The following is a 20201-nucleotide window of genomic DNA, read 5'->3' as shown; positions in this document are numbered from 1 at the left end:
CAACAAAAAAAATACAACTGTAAAACTTACAATTGCGTAATGTAGCGCTAACTGAACTTTAAAAGTTTGTCCTTATTCGTTTTTGCTGTGGTCCATTGTGTATATGCAAGTAATTGTAAATTTCGTTTATTTACATACATACATATGTACTGCAAGTATATATGTATTTGTTAGTTATTAGTTAAGTTAAGCCGCAAACATTTTGTTTATTATTGTTTTTATCGCTGAGAGTACGTTAGCGTGTAAAATAAGTTTTTGTATATGCTAAATGCATAACGGTTAAATCTTACAACAATGCTAGTGGAAATTAATGTGATCTGTTTTTGTTTATTACAAAATATTAAAAAACTTTAAATTATATCATTTTTAAGTAGTAACCAATAAGCGAACACGACCACTTTACATACATACACACATATGTACAGTGGTGAATATCATGAAAATATTCAATAATATTACTGGCGCATTCAATGAATCGCAGTATTTACATAAATTAAATTGCAATGATATATTAAATATCGTATTGTATTTAGAAATTAGCACGTAAGGGTTAAAGCGATAAGCCGCTCTGATATATACGAAAAGCTTATGATATTGAATTAAAAAAAAAAAAACTTTTTTTTGCATCGAAATTTGAATAAAGGTTCGTTTTTTGACAACAAAAGTCGCAAGTGTGTATTACTTTAAAATATTATTTGAAATTTTCTTAAAATAAAAAAGTTTTCATACAAAAACTTGACTTTGATGGTACATTGCAGCTATATGCTACAGTTGACCGATCTGAACAATTTCTTTGGAGTTTACAATATTCATTTAGACAATAACACATGCCAAATTTCTTGTAGATATCTCACTAAATTGAAAAGCTTTCCATATAAAAACTTGATTATGATTATGGAGTTTGTATGACAGCTATATGTTATAGTTGTCTGATCTGAACAATTTCTGGGGAGATTAAACCATTTCTTTAGACAATAATCCATGCCAAATTTCATGAAGATATCTCATCAAATAAGAAAACTTTCCATACAAGAGTTTGATTTTGTCCGTACAGTTTGTATGACAGCTATATGCTATAGTGGTCCGATATCGGCGAATCCGACAAAAAAGCAGTTTCTTTAAGCAAAAAGGATGTGTACAAAATTTCATACCGATATTTTAAAAATTGAGCGTTGCATAGGCTAACGGAGAAGACTAAAAAAAAACGTCACCTTCTGACTGGGTGTTACAAACTTCGTGGCAAAGTTAATATGCCGTGTACAGGGTATTAAAATATATAATATATTTTCATAGAACGGAAATAGCTTGTACCTTTTTTAATACCTCCACTAATTAGCGCTTAAGTCACGGTCAGCGCGATAAGCGCGAGGTATTTATCTTTCACAAGGCCGAATTCGCAGAATTTTAGTTAAGAAGGAATGATTATAATTTCTGCGATATAAATTTATTACTTCATGGAGGGTAATAATACATAATGACTAAATTATGTCACATATGTAGATATGTTCATAAATATATTATATATGAATGAGGGAATTTTGTTTGTACATACTTATACCAAGACTGAACAATCTTACGCACATTTTATTTCGAATTTCAGAAGCTTGTTTTTGTTTAGAAAAGATAAGTGACTCAGTGAACAATAATATATGTATGTACATGTACTTCGGCTACAACGTAGCTATAATACGCTTCATAAGACATCATAAAAAGGTATAAAAATATCTTTATCGTGATTTATATCGATCAGTTTGTGTGGGAGCTACGTAATTGTTCGATCTCAACACTCTGTTCGGAGATGTTTGTATGAGCGTTGGCTATAGTATATACTTAGTAGGGCCTCCAACGTTTCCTACTAGATATTATAATCTTTGTGGCAATCTTAATATAACCTGTTCAGGATACAAAAAAATATCAAAACAATTCCTCGCTCTCAAGTTCATCTTATAACTGAGAAATATGCATCTTGGAAAATTGACGAAATCGATTTGATATATGAACTCCATATACCCAATAGCATGAATTTCGTCCTTGCGGCATATCTTGTCTCCTACAAACCATTTAATTAACATTTTACGATTTTTGTGATATTTTTTTGGTATCATTTACCAAAGAATTTGAGTTTTTGGTTTATTTTCATATCATTTGCCAAAGAATTTGAGTGAAATAACACTCCTATTCTGTGCACTTGACAAATTAATAAAATATTGTTTATATTTTGAAATTTTCATCAAGAAAGAAATTTTTCGGTATTCTGTGGCAATTTTGATAAAATACAAAGCCACACGTGTGTTGAGCAAAATTATGTAAACAGAAACAGCTGATATTTCTATTCCAATTATTAATTCATTAAAAATGGATTCTTCCATAAAGTAAGTTTTCTAATTAATATATGTATACATATGTATATCTATATTTAATGCAAAATAATTTAATTAAATAACTTTAATATGGCAGCAAATCAAAGCACGAAAGGGCTATTCAAGAGCAACTCGAGGCGTATGTATCATTTTGCCAGGCGCATCCGTACCATTTCTATTATCACATGCAAGAAAGGAAAAAAAACCTCCCAACACAAAAAATAAATAAATTCTTAAAAATTTAGATTTAAGTGTCAATAAAAACGTATAGCTTTTTAAAATAAATAGACACTTTTAAAAAGTTTGGCAAGCACTTACCTCACGTAACAAACCGAAGAGCACATCCGTGGAGAGCGAACGTTCGTGCGCTTCATCCATAATAATGGCAGAGTAACCATCCAAATCGGGATCACGTAAGCTCTCACGCAATAAGATACCATCAGTCATGTATTTGATAACAGTTTTCTCAGAAGTGCAATCTTCGAAACGTATGGCATAACCCACTTCATCACCTTTAAATAATGCAAATAAATATATGTATAATAAAGTAAAACATAACCAAACAAAAATTAATCAACTAACCCAACTTGGTGCCCATTTCGTCCGAGACACGTTTCGCCACCGACATGGCTGCAACACGACGCGGCTGCGTGCAACCTATCATGCCAAAGTTACTATAACCATCTTCATGTAAATACTGTGTCAATTGTGTTGTTTTACCGCTACCCGTTTCACCCACAATAATAACAACCGAGTTCTCGCGAATTACGTTCAGCAGCTCTTGGCGCACAGCAAATACGGGTAAAAATCTACGCTGCTCAGCGATCGTCTTCTTGCGCGCGAAATCACTTTTACCACCGGAATCTTGTTCACGCATGTGTTCGGCGAATTTTTGATCACGTCGATAGTCTGCCGTATCCGTGTCCTTATCGAATTTAGCATCCTCTTCATCTACCTTCTTCTCGATACCCATAATATTACCCAATTTCGTACCGCCCAACTCCCAGTGTTTCTTTTGCGCCTTACGGCGTTCCTTTTGCTCGCGGTAAACACGCACCAAACTGCTGCCTTTTCGTGCAATCAATGCCATGTCAGAGGTTGGATCTTTGACGGGTATAACGGGTTCGGGTTGTTTGGTGAATACGATTCGTCCATCAAGGAACGGTGGAATGATATGATGCACCAACAAATGCACACGCTCTAGCGCCTCCTCGTCGAAATCTTCATTTACATTTATGGACATTACTACGCCTGATGTAAGCATGCGGTTGCGCTCCCACAACTCATTATCTTTGTTAATTTGGCGCTGCTGTGCGCTAATACGTTTCGTGCGCTTTTGCTCGATTATTTCTTCGCGTTTTCTGTAAGAAGCAAGTTATTTAGTATCAATATATAAGAAATACGAATATAACTGTATGCATTTACTTACCTAAAGTAGTCTGCATTGGCACCTGAGAATGGATTATTTTCATCATCGTAACCTTCATCAATGTTATACCATTCACGATCTAGACGGCGTTGTTCTTCTTCCCACATGTCTCGATCTTCTTCACTTTCACCCCAAGGTTGCCGATTACTGCGTCCGGTTGCGGGTGTAGCACCAGACCGCTTACGGTCATTTGCCCAAACATTATAGTTGTGTGCAGGTGTTGGTCTGGGTGTATCATCTTCGCGTTCTTGACGCGAACGACCACGAGAACTGCTTGTGCCAATCCCACTACTGCTACTTCTCACAGACCAGTCGGAGCGTTCTGAACTGGCATATGATTTGGGCGTTGGAAAATCCCAAGAAGATTTTTTTGTCTGTGAAGGTCGATCATTGTCGTCGTCATCCCATGCACTACCACTCACGGAAATGTCCATAGGTGTGCGTGGCTCATCCTTAAAACGTGGTGTACGCTCGCCACTACGAACCGAAGTTGCATCACCACGATTACCACGCTCTGATTTTTCTCTACTACGATCTCGATGTTCTTTGTCTTTATTTCTGTCTTTATCGTGATATCTGTCACGATCGCGATCGCGCTCATACCCTCTTGATCTATCTCTATCACGACGACGATCTCTATCGCGATCTCGATCACGACTTGATGAGCTTGATGATGAACGATCTCTATTATCTCGTTTACTGTCTTCACGTGTGGAATAACGCATCCCGCCTTTAGTAGTGCGCTCTCTATCCCGTTTAACATGCTCACGCAAACGTTCTCGCGCCTCTTCAGACACACCACCGGTATGAGAAGGTGTCTCCACTCTTGATTCCCTTAACTGCCTATTAATCTTATTGGTGTCGGGCTTTTTGAAAGCAAATTCGTCTCCAGCGGATGTAGCAGATACACCACCTTTATGATCATCTTCATCATTTTCATTATCTTTAAAAGATATCAAGCGCTGCGCTTCCTCTCGCTCTTTACGACGTTGTGCTGCTAAACGATCTAATCCTAGTATGGACGGTTTGGGCATTTTGAATTTACTACCGGCATCCTCATCTTTGGGCTTTTTAATTACAAGTCCGCCGCGAACATTACCGGTGGAGCCTTCAAGGCGGTGCACACCAACGTCGTCATCCTCCATTTTAGCCAATTAATTAATTAAGTTATAATTATTTTTGCATCACTTTTAGAAATCCAAAATTATTAACAAATTAACTAGTAAACGTTTTATCGCTTTTGTTTGTGAAGCAATGCGTGCCATCAGCTGTTTATGACAAGTATGGAATCTAGTTGAGGAACAACGATGCATTCATCCTCTTTAAAATTTTTATAAATAAAACAAGATTAGTAAAGAAAACAATTCATTACGTGAACTTCTAAAAGCAGATATTTGCAAATTGCACAGGAAAAATAGTAAAAGCACATTATTTTATATAGAAATGCATCAAGCAAAATTCGCTAAATATCGCTGTCAAATCACATTGCATATATGTAGGTAAAATAGTTTACTATTGCCATGGCAACTCTTTTCTAATATTTCAAAATATTGAAGGCTGTGTGGTAATCGTTGTTTAAAAATAGTAAATATCTCGTCTAAAATTAACTTGATGTAACTTTTAAGATGAGTTACGAATTTTTGGCTGGTTATCATATCCCAACAATACCTCAAGGAATACCCACAACAACCCCAGTGCCATTTTCCAATGAGGGTCAACTGCAAACTATGGAGAGTCACAATCAATATCAAAATTTTAATAGATATATTCCTCCAGGTTTACAAGGTATCAATACCACACCGTTGACGCCACCCAAGCCCCTTAAACGTAAATATGATGTGGGTCCTGGCAGCAAGGATATAGTGGCAGAAACATCAACAAATGGGCAGTTAGTCATATTTTACGGCCGGGATGTTAGTTATCCGGAAGATTTAAATAAACTGTTGCATCCGCTACATTGCACATTGTGTGGGGTACAAATGAATTCGTCAAAGAGCGCGAAAGATCATTACGAATCTAAACAACATGATCGTCATATAACAAATTGGTTAAAACTAAACTATACTGAAAAAGGACTATCTGCGCCGACGGTGAAACGATTTATTAAGGAGGGTCCAAGCGGAGCAGATAGTTTCCATTGTGAAGTGTGCGATTTGAAATTCGGTTCTTTGGCACATGCAAGTCAACATTTTGCGGGTCGCAAACATAAACTGGTGATGGGCAAAATTTCACAGCCATCGGGTTCTGGTTATTACAATGCTGAAAATAAATGGGTCCGAACTGGTACGAAATTTATACCAAAAACGGATAATGATAATCGTTTTGGTATCGGTGAACTATTTAAGCAACCAACCGATGAGACAACTCTCAACGTTGTACCCACAGCCGATACTACTACTACGCAAACATCTGTGCCAGAAAACATTGCGTCTAATTCGGTCGAAAAAATTTTAGTTTCCACCGCAGAAACACTCAACGCGAAAGGATTACCACTGCATTGCGAGATATGTAAAATAAATGTTACGTCCGAGGTACAGATGGCAATGCATTTGAAAGGCATAAAACACAAGAAAAAGTTGAAAACTTTAAGCATAGATGAGACGCTCGAACAAAGTCCAATTGTATCCAGTGCGCATGCTGTATTGGTTAAATCCGAAGATACTATACTGGAAAGCCTTAAACAAAGTAACCCAAGTACAGATTTCTCAATGTATCGCACACCAAGCGGCTCCTATTATTGTGAGTGCTGCAATATGTCCATGTGTCATCTAGCAGCGTTACAACAACATTTGGCCGGCAAAAAGCATATGAAAAAAGTAATCGAAGTTAAAGACAAGGCTAAAACCAAAACCGATTCAAAGCTATAGGCGGATTTACTTAATCATTTAGTTCTGCAGTGTGGAGATTTTAGAAATGTACTCAGCTCTATAATTCTACTTAGCCCTGAACATCTTATTAAGGAACGTGAATTGCAAAATATATGTTGTTGCTTTGCAATACTATTATATGAGGTCCTTGGTTACTGCGTATTTTGATGTTAAAGGTTCTATGTTCGGAAGGCTTAAACTATTGCTAACGAAATTCGTAAAACAAGTATACAAATCAACAAAATCAAAATGTTTATTGTACTACAACAAATGTTAACCATCCTTTATTGGGTTGCCACAACTTATGACTGTATTGAATGAAGAAGCCGTGCTGTAGGGCAAAAGGCAAACGTTTATCAATAGCACATGGTGCAATATTTTTACACATGTATGTATGTTTAGCATAGTAAAATTGTACACCAACAAACTTTAAATAAGTGTTTACAAGAAGCATGTAAAATTTGAATTGCTCTAAACTTAATAAATAATCGGGGGCCCTGAAAGAGTTATATATACCCAGATTTAAAATCATTATTGTTTACTTTGGAACAGTGACGCACGCTAATGTTATAGAGATCTTAAAAATATAATTATAAAATAGGTCTAGTAAATAGTGTTTTCACAAAAAAAAGAAAAGACCATAATGCCCTTCACAGATACCTAAGGTTTTGTACCGTTGCCAAAGGACATTCTACCATGCCAAATTTCGAGGAGATATATAGTCAAATAAAAAAGTTTTCCATGTAAGGACATGATTACGATCGTTCAGTTTGTATGGCACATATATGCTACAGTGTTCCGATAACGGCGGTTATGCCCGGATATTGATCTGGAACCGCTCCAGTTCTGATAACATAAATTCAATTATAAGATATACATATATGTAGATTTATGACTATTTATTCTATTAAATATAAATTCGTCTATTATTGTTTGAAATTTTGGTGGTACCACTAGGAATTGTTAGGTTAGAAGTACGTTATTTCAAGCATTCGATAGGTGGCGCAAACGATCATTATTCTCGAACATTCTTAGGAACATGCTTTGAAGCGACTGTACAAGCACTACGCACAGCAGTGACTCACAAGCGCACAGTGGTACAAAATGACCGAACCTCTTCATACCAACTACCACCACTATAGACACACTTAAACGTACACCTACCTAAATATTTTGTTAACTGAAAACCTCATGAACGCCATTCTCAATAATGAAACATATAAGCAGCTTTGTTTATGTTGTCATATATTTTTATAGCTTTTTAATTTGTTTAATACAGTTATATGGTCTAAAAATTCACTTATGTAAATTAAACCTTCCGTTCCCTCGTCTTCACATTCACCTGATTCGTTTGCATCAAAAACAAACCAGGATTTGTGACTGCACCGCTCGCGTCTACTGCAACATAATCCATTCGGCAAGGATATTTGAAATAATGAGAAAGGTTTTGTCTGGCTAATAATAAATGCTTTCTTTAGTTTCCATTCATAAATTAAAAGTAATTCGATACAAACTGCTTATTAAATAATCGTTAAGTTAATGTATTAGAAAATGTAAAATTTATAAATGGATGATGTGATCCATTATGTTGCAAGCACTCTTGAGCGGCTGTGGATGTCGTCTCGCACACGGTCAAACAAACTCTTGTTTCAAACTGTAATTGTTAAATGTGAGCCGATTCAATTTTGAACAGCACATTTGCGTTTGAGAGGGATATTTGCTGCTCACATAGTATTTTTCAGCTTATTTTGGATGACACTTATTTTAACTTCTTATCATTTCTGTATGTATTATTAAATTGATTTGTTTTGTAATATTTAAGTTTTTGTTTATTATAGACTTTCTTGGTTAATTTCAAAATTAATTTCGGCCTCCCGTTTGTTGTTGGTATACTTCAATGGTGTCGCCTTCCTCCATCTCCAATGATGTTGGTGTATCATTTTCATTTATTGGCTGACCATCAAAGCGAAACCGTACTACTTGCATCGATAAGCCCTGCATGTAAATAATTCAATAATTAGTATTTACATACCAGAGGTAATTTTAGATTTCATTAACTTACCGCTCTGTCGCAATATGCATTCATAAGCTTTCTTAAAGGTGTATGCTTCTTTATTTTGAACTGAACGACGGCATTGTCTTGTCCCAACACTTTCAGATTGATGTGCTCTGTTTCTCCCTGAAAATAAAAGATAATGAAATATAAATTACAATTACTCAGACATTACATTATGAGTAGTAATCAGGAAACAAACAAAATAGTCTGAATGCAAAATTTTTAGCACTTTTTTAACGAATTGCTTCACTGTGCAACCATATTTTAAAGGGCTTGCATTTCATATTTTTGCATCCGATCAAAGATATACCTTTCGAATCACAATCGCAAATTTAGTGGTACCACTAAGCTTTCATGTATACTTTTATTTTTTGATACCGCGTTGCCTACCGTCATGATGGCACGGACGGAGAACTGTGGCAGTCAAGAGATAAAACAAAGCTACTTTAAGGTTAGGTCAAAGCCAGTTTTTTCTAGCATAAATTTTGTTAACAAATTAAAGTAGGAACAAGCTGTACACAAGGTATGTATATACACAAACAATTTCTGATGTAGCTCTTATGTTTAATATTTGTATATTTCACAGTATAAGCGTCTAAATCCGCACATCCCGCGCCATGTTGTCGGCGTCATACACATTTTTTCTTTTTTCTATTTGGTTCGCACACTTTTGACAGAAGTACACTTTGTTTCTTGCATTTTGAATGCTTTCAGGTATATTTTCACACAATTGTTTGTTTCAGCAGATGCACAAACTTACCTTCTTTTCGTCAGACATATTTGATGTTTAGTTTTTTACTTAGTTGCAGTTAAATAGAGATAAAAATTTGAAATCACCGATGCCGCACTTTGTCAAATTAATCGGTGCAAATTTTTTACTTTTCCTCCTTCCTCTTGCGATCTTGATGAAGTAGTGAAAAATGCCGACCACACAACGACGTTGAAAGACCGAACAGGCGCGAACGACGCCACCAGGGTTGCTGTGTGCTACTACCAAATTAAGCAAATATGGCGTAGCGTGATGCCAGATGACATAAAGTTCGCTGAATTGCTGAATAAAATGAATGAATAAAAATTAAATTGTAAATAATCCATATAAGTAGCGCTATGATATAAATATATATATACAATAGGGGTATTCTCTTGCTCTTGCAAGATTGCAGATTGCAAAAATACTATACCGAAATATACAAGAGCACGAGAGCACCCATTGCAGAATCTAGTGATATATGAATGGCTAATTCGGTCAATTTGTTGTGAATGACTATTAAGCATGGCTATTGTGAATTGACGCACCTTCTGCATACATTTTTAAGAAAAAAAACTGTAACAAATCTTTAAAATTTAAATAGAAATAATAAAATCCATTTAAAACTTATCTTCCTCAACAATTTAACGACGTAATATGACTTTATGTAAAATGGGTACAACAGGGTTTCAATTATATTTTTGCGTGACATTGCACGCAAATATACATAGGTTTTGGTCTGATATATTTTACAGCCCTTGCAAATATTTTTCTGCGTGTGTTTGTTGTTGTGCCGTTGTAAATCTGCAATTCTTGCACCGTGCACCGAGTTTTGCAAGAGCAAGAGAATACCCCTTATATGTAAGGATGTATTCCTTAGAGCAGAAAAGTTTTGAAGGTACTAATAACACTTATCTTCGGGCCGAGTTTTCAGTGTCTTAGAAAGATGCAGTTTGATTTATTTTTAAAATATTTGTCATATGGCAACGCCAAGTTGAGAATTCATAGAAGGTAAATAAATACAACCATGTCGGCACGAATGAGGGAATATAAGAAAATAAAAATCATGTGATCAAATTTGACCCGGACTGGACCTCTTAAACTGCGCGCGAATACTGAATCAATAAAAAGTTTTTTCTTTAATTGGTACAACCTTTTTTATGTTCGTGTGAATTTTGATATATGTCATTCATTGTGTGTTTTGGCAGCTGTTTGTTTACGACACAAGAAGTTTGGCAATTTTTACAATGGAAAAAAGAATTGAACAACGAGCTTGCCTGAAATTTTGTGCCTCAAATGAAGTCACAGCTACGGAATCGTTGAAAATGTTGCAGAAGTGTTTTGGGGAGCACACTTTATCACGATCACAAGTATTTTCATGGCACAAAGCATTCAGTGAAGGTCGTGAAGTCATCGAAAACTTGCCTCATGCATGTCGTCCATCCACCTCTGTTAATGACAGTAATGTCGATAAAGTTACAGAAACAGTGCTTGAAAATCGACGGGTTGGCATTAGAGATATAGCAGAGGATCTCAACATTTCTTATGGATCGACTCAACAAATTTTGAATAATGTTTTAGGAATGAAGCGTGTTAATGATACTCTCGTACCAAAAGACTTGAATCTTTTGCAAAAACGACGTAGAGTAGAGATCGCAACAGAGATGCTTGACAATTTAGCTGAGGACCCTCAATTCATCAAACGCATCATTACTGGTGACGCGGCGTGGGTTTATGAATATGACGTCGAAGCTGCCGAAAAATCTAGCGAAAAGAGCACAAATAATGAGCCCAAACCGAAAAAACCACGTCAAAGTCTATCAAAAATCAAAGTGATGCTTATTGTTTTCTTTGATTACCGCGGTGTGGTTCATCATGAATTCGTTCCACAGGGTCAAACGATCGATAAGGAATACTACTTGGCCCTTTTGAAGCGTCTACATGAAGCAATTTGTCGTGAACGACCAGAAATGTGGGCAGAAAATTCATGGATTCTTCACCACGATAATGCGCCGTTACATTCTAACATGATGGTGACGGACTTTTTGGCCAAACACGAAACGAGAGTCATCACTCAACCACCGCACTCTCCAGATTTGGCTCCCTTCGATTTTTTTCTCTTTTCGAAACTGAAAAATATGCTGCGGGGAACGCGTCATGAGTCCGTTGAGGCCATTCAAAGTCATGCGTTGAAGGCACTGATGGCCATACCAGATAAGGCATTTAACAAGTGTATGGAAAATTGGGTGAAGCGTTGGCACGCTTGTATTGGTGCAAATGGAGATTATTTTCAAGGCGACAATAAAGATTTGCATAAAAATAATTAAAAAGTTTGTGTTTTGAAAGTCCGGGTCGTATTTGATCAGATGCTATTAACCCTTAACGCACCGGCAGTTATAATGGCGGTTATGTTTAAGAAATTATATAATTTATTTATGTACATATGTATATAGAAAACAAGAATTTTTTGTTATATCGGATATTTTGAAAATATTAATTACATATTTTAAATTATGTAAATTATTTTAAATTGCTTGATTTGGTATGTTTCGCATGCTTTTCAGGTATTCATGTGTAACCTGAAGCATATTTTTGCAATATTTGTAGCAGATGGTTGTTCAGCAGGCACGACCGTCATACCTGCGTTTTACCCAAGCATATGTTCTTATGTTTTTGGAAATATACCAACAAAATGTATAACCTGCATACATACACACAGATAAGCAGTTCCATACATAATTTGGGTTTTATGCATGTGCGTATATTTGCTTGTAAGTTGTAAGTTCTTGAAGCGAATGTACCTACATACATAAGTATGTATGTATGTACCCCGCCAGCCACGGCTAACCATGGCAAATATACATACATATATGTATGTATACTGTGCTTATCTACATGTTTGTATTTATCTTATGAAAAGTGGTACAGTACCGCACCTAAATTTTGCCGAATAATTAAAATGCAAATAACAATTGTAATTAAATAACTCAATCCTTTATTTTTATTATTTGTTACTTATATGGATCAGATCATACATATGTATATATAATTATATGCTCATACATAATATATAGTTTTTTATTTTTATTCATTTTTGTTTTATTTTATTTTATATTTTTTTGTATTTTTTATGTTGAGAAATCTGAATACAATTACATTTACGAAATTCTTAAGTGTTGTATTCAATGTTTTATTTATATAAGTATTTATTATTTTATTTTATTTTCCACATTGCTTGCTTATTTTTATTTATTTATTTATGCTGGTCTATTTTACTCTGTGTTTGTTTTTGCCAAATGCATGAATGTTGTTTTTTGTTTGCTTATTATGGCACCAGTACCATAGAAGCTTGCATAAATAAAATAATTTGAAAACTTTTGACACTCGCAGTAGATTTTTGACAGCTGTTGTTTGTCAAACTGCTTCTGTATATTTATTTCTGCAACCTTCTAAGGTAAAAGTCGAATTTTAATGCTCGTTAAATTAAGTTTAAAAAATGCTTTTTCAAATGTGCGAGTGTAGTAGGGTAAATAAAATAAGTATCTTCATGAAAAACTAACCTATTCACGGAGTTATCTACAAATGTTTGTTTACCTAAAGTTGGCATCGAAAAGTACTACAAATGTTGTCAAAAATATAAAATTACCGAAACAATTATAAAAAAATATGCATTTACAGAATTTTACTTCTAACTTTGTCGTAATAAATTCTTTATAGTAAACGTTGTTAATTGTTGGTTCTCTCTTTAAGACGCTTACTATTTAGCTCTAATGACTAGCTTAGGGTTTGGAAATGCCTCTAGGCTTTGGAATATGCGTGGTGATCTTCAGAATTTTGCGCATTGATTTTTCAAATATGAAAATGTTTGTTTTTGGAATTGCTGCTGATGATTTGGTATGAAAAAGTTGAATTCGTGTAGCTTTTGCCACATTTCGGCTATTTGGTTTATGACAATGACTGTTTGACTGCATGGTCGTGTTGATTTCAAATACATTTTCGCTTTATTTCTTTTCAGTGTTTTGGTTTTTTTTTTGTTTTTACTTTGCTGTTATTTAAATTTAATGCTTGCTTAATTTGTTTTCCGTTAATTAGTCATGTACATATTGTAGCGCCCGTAAGATTTAATTGTTTTTATCTCTTACATTACATTTATGTTAAATATATATAAATTTGTTTTGGTTTTGCATTTCAGCTACTTTTTTACCATTTTACTACGGTTGTCATTTTCTTTTCTCTTTGCTTCAAATCAAATTTTTAACTAATAATGATAATAAATTATATACACTAAATTTTAATTGAAATGAGCATTAATTTTCTACAACTCGCGGTTTGTGGAATTTACTTTAATTAGGGTTTATTTTTATTTATATATTTTTTTTTCAATAGTTGTTCGTGTAAAGTTGCTTGGGTATGAAGAATACTGTGTAACTGTATAAATTTGAAAATAAGCTGTTTTTTCTTGTTGTTGTAAGCTTTATCTTTCAAAATGTTCATATTTAGGAGCGTTTATTAAATTTCTTTTCAACATTTTTGTTTTTAATTTTGGTTTTTGGATTTTTTTTTTGTAATTTGTAATACTGCATGCATTGTGTTGCTCATTTGCAGTATAGCAGCAATTTGGCTCTCATTTACAGTTATTACTTTTTTATTTTTATTTATTTATTTTTTTGGTTTTCGTATGCAAAATTTATTTGGTGGGAGTAATCTGAGAGTTTTACTTGTTATCATTACTTGCGTTTTGTATTTTCTTCGCTATTAAAATTATTTGGTTTTAAGGTTTGCGGGAGTCGGTATAATTGAAGTAAAAAATTAAAGTATAAAAATTGTTAAGTGAAATAAGAAAACAAAAAAATGTTTAGTTAAAATATAAATAAAAAACAAGAAAAATATGTTTAGTTGAAAATAAAAAATAATTTGTTTAATTAAAAATAAAAGAATGAAGATTAAAAAAATTGTTTAAAAACAAAAAAATTAAAAAAAGAATAAACAAGAAAATCATTCAAAGAAAAAAATATTCTATAAAAATTTTTTAGTGAAACAGAAAAAATATATTTGAAAAAATAAATAATAAAAAAAAACAAAAGTTAGTTAAAAATAAAAAATTTATATTTTTAGTAAAAAAATGAAAATAAAAAATATAGAAAAGAGAAAAAGAAAAGAAAGTAATTTAAATTAAAAATTTCACTATAAAAATTGTTTAGTGAAACAGAAAATAAAAAAAAAATAAACAAAAAAGGGTGATTAGTTAAAAATAAAAAAAAAAAATATATTTTTTTTTACGAAAAGAATTTTAGTTCAAAATGGAAAAATAGAATAAAAAATGTTTCTTAAAAAATAAATAAAAAGCACCAAAAATTGTTTAGTTAAAAAAATAAACAATAAAAAAAAAAAAAAAATTTTACTAAAAAAAAATTTTAGTTAAAAATTAAAAAAACGAAAAAAAATTAGTTAAAAAATAAATAAAAAATCAAAATAGGGTTTTTAGTTAAAAAAAAATAAATTGTTTAATTAAAACAAAAAAAAAATTGTTAAAAAAAATATTTGGTTTAAAAATTAAAAAAAAAAAAATTGTTTAGTAAAAAAAAATTAAAAAATCTAGAAATAAGAATAGGGAAAGAAAAATAAAAAGGAAATCTACTAATTAAAATACCAAAAATTTCAGCTTTTCATTTCATTAATTTAAAGCCTTCCAATAGATCAACGATACTCAAGAGTTTTAAAATGAAATTTCTATCATAAAAAAAAAATTCTAAGCATTATTTGCAAATATTAAATCTCTTCACAACGTTGTTTATGGTTACCTGCCAAAATTTGCAAAATGGCGAATCGAACAGACAACTGCGATAAACCAAAGAGACTAAGAAAGAGGTTAGACCGCTTTATGCCGCTTCAATGAGCTCAACACAAACTCGCTATAAAACTTTGTTGTTGCGAGAGTATATATTTTTTTTACAAGCGAGCAGATCTCAGTCATAGCATTGAGATAAATGTCATAGCGAGCAGAGCAGTGGCGAATCGAAGCTGCCATTTACTCAAAGAGGATCAGCTGTTACACTTAAAGAAATAATTATAATAATGATAATTCAAAAATCAACTTCTCGGTACAAAAATTTTACAGTGTGCTCCGAAAATATAAAAAATGTTATAAAAAAAAATTTAATAATAAAATATGAGAAAGAAAAACGAAAAGAAACGAAGTTTGTAGATTAACTATAGAAAAGCCTTTAGTTTTTTTATACATATAATCATCATAGTAAAAATTTTGTGTTTTCTCATTTCATCTCTCAAGTAACACAGTCATTATCCTACCGCTCCTTGTCACCTAATGCATTCTTATGTCATTTTACAGTTATAGTCGTACAAAATGTTTCGTGTCCAGCACATTTGTTTTTGCAAAATATTACTGTTGTTGCTTGCTACTTGCGCGTCTAACAGAAAGGCTTTTAAATAATTTTTTTTTGCAAAGAAATTCTCTTTGAAGAACAGCTGTTTTTTATAACATGTTTACACTGAGCGAAATTTTATAATTTCTGCTCAAAAATTTGTTAACTTCAGTTGAAAAATATGGCAAAACATTTGCTTTTGTTTTGCAAAAATATTGAAAAAATATTTGCTTTTCTTTTGCCACTGATTTTGTGGTTTTCAAAATTCATACCAGAAATTTTCGACATTTTCTTTTCGCTTTACTTAAACTTGAATTTTGAATTTGAATGTTGCTAATTTTTTCTTTCTGAAAATTTTTTCTTTACATTTCAGTGCCTTAACTGTTATTCATTAATATTTTCTGCTGCTTGCGCTTATTTTTGTTTTCAATATCAATTGCTTTGCTTGTATTCTACTTGAATTGAGTATGAGTTTTAGGTTAGTTGCCTACAGTTGTTGATTTAGTTTTCATTTCTATATTTTTTAAATTCAAATAAATTGTATTTTTTTAGTATAAAAATTACGTAAAAAACTTGTTTTGCCAATTACAAAAATAATTAGTATAAAAACACTTTTAATATACACATTTTTGCATTACTTTATTACATACATATATTTTTATTTTATTTTTTACATTATTCTTCATAAGTACAAATTGTATGTGTGTTTTTTTCTCAGTGTGTGTGTATAATAAGTATTTGTTTCAGTGTGTTGATTTATATTTAATTTTTTATATTGTTAATTATTGATTTTTTTCTTATTTTGTTTTTTGATATATTCAGTTAAGTTGCACATTTGCAAATACAAATATATATATATTCATAATTTACATTTATGTATGTTTGTATGCCAAATAGAAATGCGAATAAAAAATCTACAAAATTTACATGCTAATAGTAAAAATTTTAAAAGTTCTCTTTGTTAGATTACGTTTCTTTTATTTGTTAATTAAAAAAATATATTTAAATAAAAAATATTAAATTTTTTTTTGCCAGTGTACGAATTTGCTGCATTGCTTACTAATTTAGTTTATTTTTTTTTTAATTACCTTTTGTATTTTTAATTAATTTGAAAATTTTGAAAAAGTACTCACACATAGATTTTTTAAAGAATATTCGCAAACAGATAATCACTATTTTCGTTTGGCATTTAACACACACATATACATATGGTCGTATAAATGTATAAAAATGTCGCATTTGAGAGGTTATAATAGTTTTAGGTTATGTTTACACTGTGAATTAACTTATTGAACGTTTTTTTTTTGTACAACAACTGTATTTTAGCGCATTAGTTTAATATTTAAGTTATGTTTTTTTTTTAAATAATTTGATGAAAATTAATAAATATTTTAATGCTGAAATTCTTTGCTTTCACTTAAACTTTTGAAAGCTTTTGGACTCTAACAAATAAGAGAAACAAAAAAAAATATTTTGAGTAACATAACATAACTTGTCATGACTTAACGTAAACATAACTTAACTTAACATAACATAATATAACATAACGTAACTTAACATAACATAACACGATATAATTTAACTTAACATGACTTAACAGAACCAACCTTAACTTAACAAAAAAAAAGAAAAAAAATATGAAACAACTTTATTTTAACCTTAACTTAATAATTATATGTACAGTGTTTGCCTCAAATTCCAATAAATGCATAGTACTTAACATAAACATAACATGACCGTAACATAACATGGCGTAATGCAACGTAACATAACTTAAGTTAAATGATTAAACATAAACATAACATAACAAACGTAACTTAACATAACATAACACAACGTAACTTAACATAACTTAAATTGACAGAAACTAACCATAACGTCACATAACATAACTTAACTTAAAATAACGTAAGAAAACATGAAACAACTTAAACTTAAACTTAACTTATTAACTTTATGTACAGCGTTAGCCTCAAATACCAATAAATACATATATAGAAATATTCTATTCCAGCCTGCAAAGCGTAACTTTTATTTCTTTCATTAACAAACATTAATTCTCAATTAATTGTGCGACATTTATGTAAGAGAACCAGGTACTTTAGAGCATTTTATATAAACATACACATACATGTACAAAAAAGGTACCTGAAGTAAGTAAAAATATCTCATATGAATATGCTACATATCTTATTGTTGCTGTATGTTTGTATGTGTGTATGTTTTATGCTTGCCATTACTTTTTTTGCTATGCACTTTATATATATTATTTTATGTTTTTTTTTGTTTTCACCTCGTATTCTGCAAATTCAGCTAATACAATCTGCTATTGAGCATTAATATAATTTTATTTTTAGTGTTTTAATTTTGGTTTTACCGTTTTTATATACTTCAAAGCAAACATTGACCGCGCTCTCTCCAGCTCTTCGTCGCCTCATTTTATTGCCATACTATTTATACACGAGCTTAATACATTTAACTACTTTATACGCTATTTTGCTCGCTTGTAACTGCATATTTTTCGTAACAAAAGCTTTTTCGGTAAGCTTACGCTCCTGTTTCCGAGTATTCACTATATCGTTAATGTTTTTCTATTTCTTAATTGTCCAACCAAAACTTTCAATTACTGTTATATACAACGTTATATGTACAAATCTGCAAAACTGGACTTTAAAAAAGCTTTGTGGGAGTTTAATTGCGAGCTTTCGGTAGAAAAGAGCTTTCGTATTAATATTGAAAATTTTTGATGACAATAATTTATAATAATTTTTATGAGCATTTAAATTTAAAAAAAGCTTCTAATAAGTTTCGCCGAAAATATTAAAGAAAAAGTTTAGGTCCAAAGCATTATTAAAAAACAAAAATCGCAAAATATATTTAGATAGAAATTTCAAATAATTTTTGACACAGAATCGAAAATAAATAAACTAATCTGGTTAGCTTTCTTAGCACCAGTTTATGAAAGCTTTTTCGTGCAAAAATTTCGGTTATATAAAGCTTTTATAATTAATTTGAAGTTGTTTAAAGTTTATGAGCTTTAAAAAAGCTGCTAATATTTTTGACGTTAAAAATTAAATAAAAAACTTTAGACTTAAGGCTTTCTTAAAAAACATAAAACACAATTTTTTTGTAAAAAAGTTTGAAATAGTTCTTGACACATAATCCAAAATCAATTAGTTAATTTAGTTAGCTTTCTTAGGCCCATTTTATAAAAGCTTTTAGTTGAATGCTTAAAAAAGCTTTGGAAATTAGAAATTTATTTTTTGTTATCCTGTACATTTTAATATAAAGTATTCGAAAGCTTCAACCTATGTAGGGTCGATCGACCAAAGCATTTTAAAAAGCTTTTTTTAAGCTTATTAAGGATCAAGTTAATTGAAAATTTTTCATCTAAATATATGTTTTTTCTGTATTTTTCAATATAAAGTTTTCGGAAGCTTTCAAATAAATAGGGTTCAATCGACCAAAACATTTTATAAAGCTTTGTTTTAGCTTAATAAGCATCAAGCCAATTGAAATTTTTTGTTTAAATATGTTTTTCTATATTTTTTATTGCAAAGTGTTCGAAAGCTTTCATCTAAGTACGCTTTGATCGACCAAAACATTTTACAAAACTTATTTTAAGCTTATTGCAGTTAGTTGAAAAAATCCAAAATTTAGAGAATGGAAGCTCGATAAGCTTATCGGTTTGAGTAAGCTTTAACTTAAGCACTTAAAGTCCAGTTGCATTAACATTACGGGGCTTTGGAATAACTTAGAGCTTTCTACCTACGTATAACATTTGAATCATTGCATAATCCTTTGCCAAGCCGTTTCTGAAGTCTTTGAGTTAAACCAAAAAAAAAATATAATTTTTTGCCGAATAAGCCGATTTTTTTTAAATTTAACGTTGCATACTTTTAGGCGACACATTTGATTCTTAGTGCAATCATGCTCTAAGCTGGTTATACGTTTGTATGTATGTGTAATTATGAATTTCGTATGCAGCTGCAGGGTTGCATTCGGATTAATTGATTATTCGGTACTTGCTTTTTCGTTATTTATTAGTGAATACTGGTTACATATGAATATTTATATTTAATGCACAGGTATACTCGTAAGAAAACGCACATAATATTGTACTGTTATACGTATTTACATACACATACATATGTAATATAAGCGTAATTATTATTCGAATTTACATGCAAGGTATAAAATAGACAAAAAACGGCTTGAAAACATTCAGAATTGAGAATTGTACTTGCTATTTAGCTTTTTTGGAGTTTCGGATTTTTGTATTTAGAAAAAATACGTAGAGATTTCGTAAAATGTCAAAAATGGAATATTTAAACTTTTGCCAATTTTTTTCTATTTTT

At 31.6% G+C, this 20201-nt stretch overlaps 3 protein-coding genes across 3 annotated transcripts in view; 1 reads left to right on the top strand and 2 right to left on the bottom strand.

Moving 5' to 3' along the window:
• LOC120775912 (pre-mRNA-splicing factor ATP-dependent RNA helicase PRP16) overlaps positions 1-4934 on the bottom strand; it is a 49104-nt gene extending 44170 nt beyond the window's left edge. Inside the window, exons 1-3 of the mRNA XM_040106304.1 lie at positions 3790-4934; positions 2943-3721; positions 2679-2872 (exon numbers count right to left, since the gene is read on the bottom strand). Coding sequence (XP_039962238.1) covers positions 2679-2872; positions 2943-3721; positions 3790-4934 — 2118 coding nt within the window. The remainder of the gene's footprint in view (positions 1-2678; positions 2873-2942; positions 3722-3789) is intronic.
• A 399-nt stretch (positions 4935-5333) lies between these two features.
• LOC120775913 lies at positions 5334-7184 on the top strand. Its single transcript, XM_040106306.1, has one exon. It carries the CDS (start codon positions 5415-5417, stop codon positions 6654-6656), a length of 1242 nt encoding a protein of 413 aa, XP_039962240.1. The 5' UTR covers positions 5334-5414; the 3' UTR covers positions 6657-7184.
• A 700-nt stretch (positions 7185-7884) lies between these two features.
• On the bottom strand, positions 7885-9636 carry LOC120775633 (small ubiquitin-related modifier 3). Its single transcript, XM_040105887.1, has 3 exons — positions 9473-9636; positions 8719-8835; positions 7885-8651 (listed from the first exon to the last, which is right to left on the bottom strand). Exons 1-3 carry the CDS (start codon positions 9488-9490, stop codon positions 8517-8519), a joined length of 270 nt encoding a protein of 89 aa, XP_039961821.1. The 5' UTR covers positions 9491-9636; the 3' UTR covers positions 7885-8516.
• Between the last annotated feature and the right edge of the window lie 10565 nt (positions 9637-20201).

The sequence above is a fragment of the Bactrocera tryoni genome, chromosome 4 (genome assembly GCF_016617805.1).
Source record: "Bactrocera tryoni isolate S06 chromosome 4, CSIRO_BtryS06_freeze2, whole genome shotgun sequence".
NCBI classification, from domain to species: domain Eukaryota; kingdom Metazoa; phylum Arthropoda; class Insecta; order Diptera; family Tephritidae; genus Bactrocera; species Bactrocera tryoni.
Note: the sequence above shows the minus strand (reverse complement) of the source record. Positions and strands in the feature narration are given on the sequence as shown.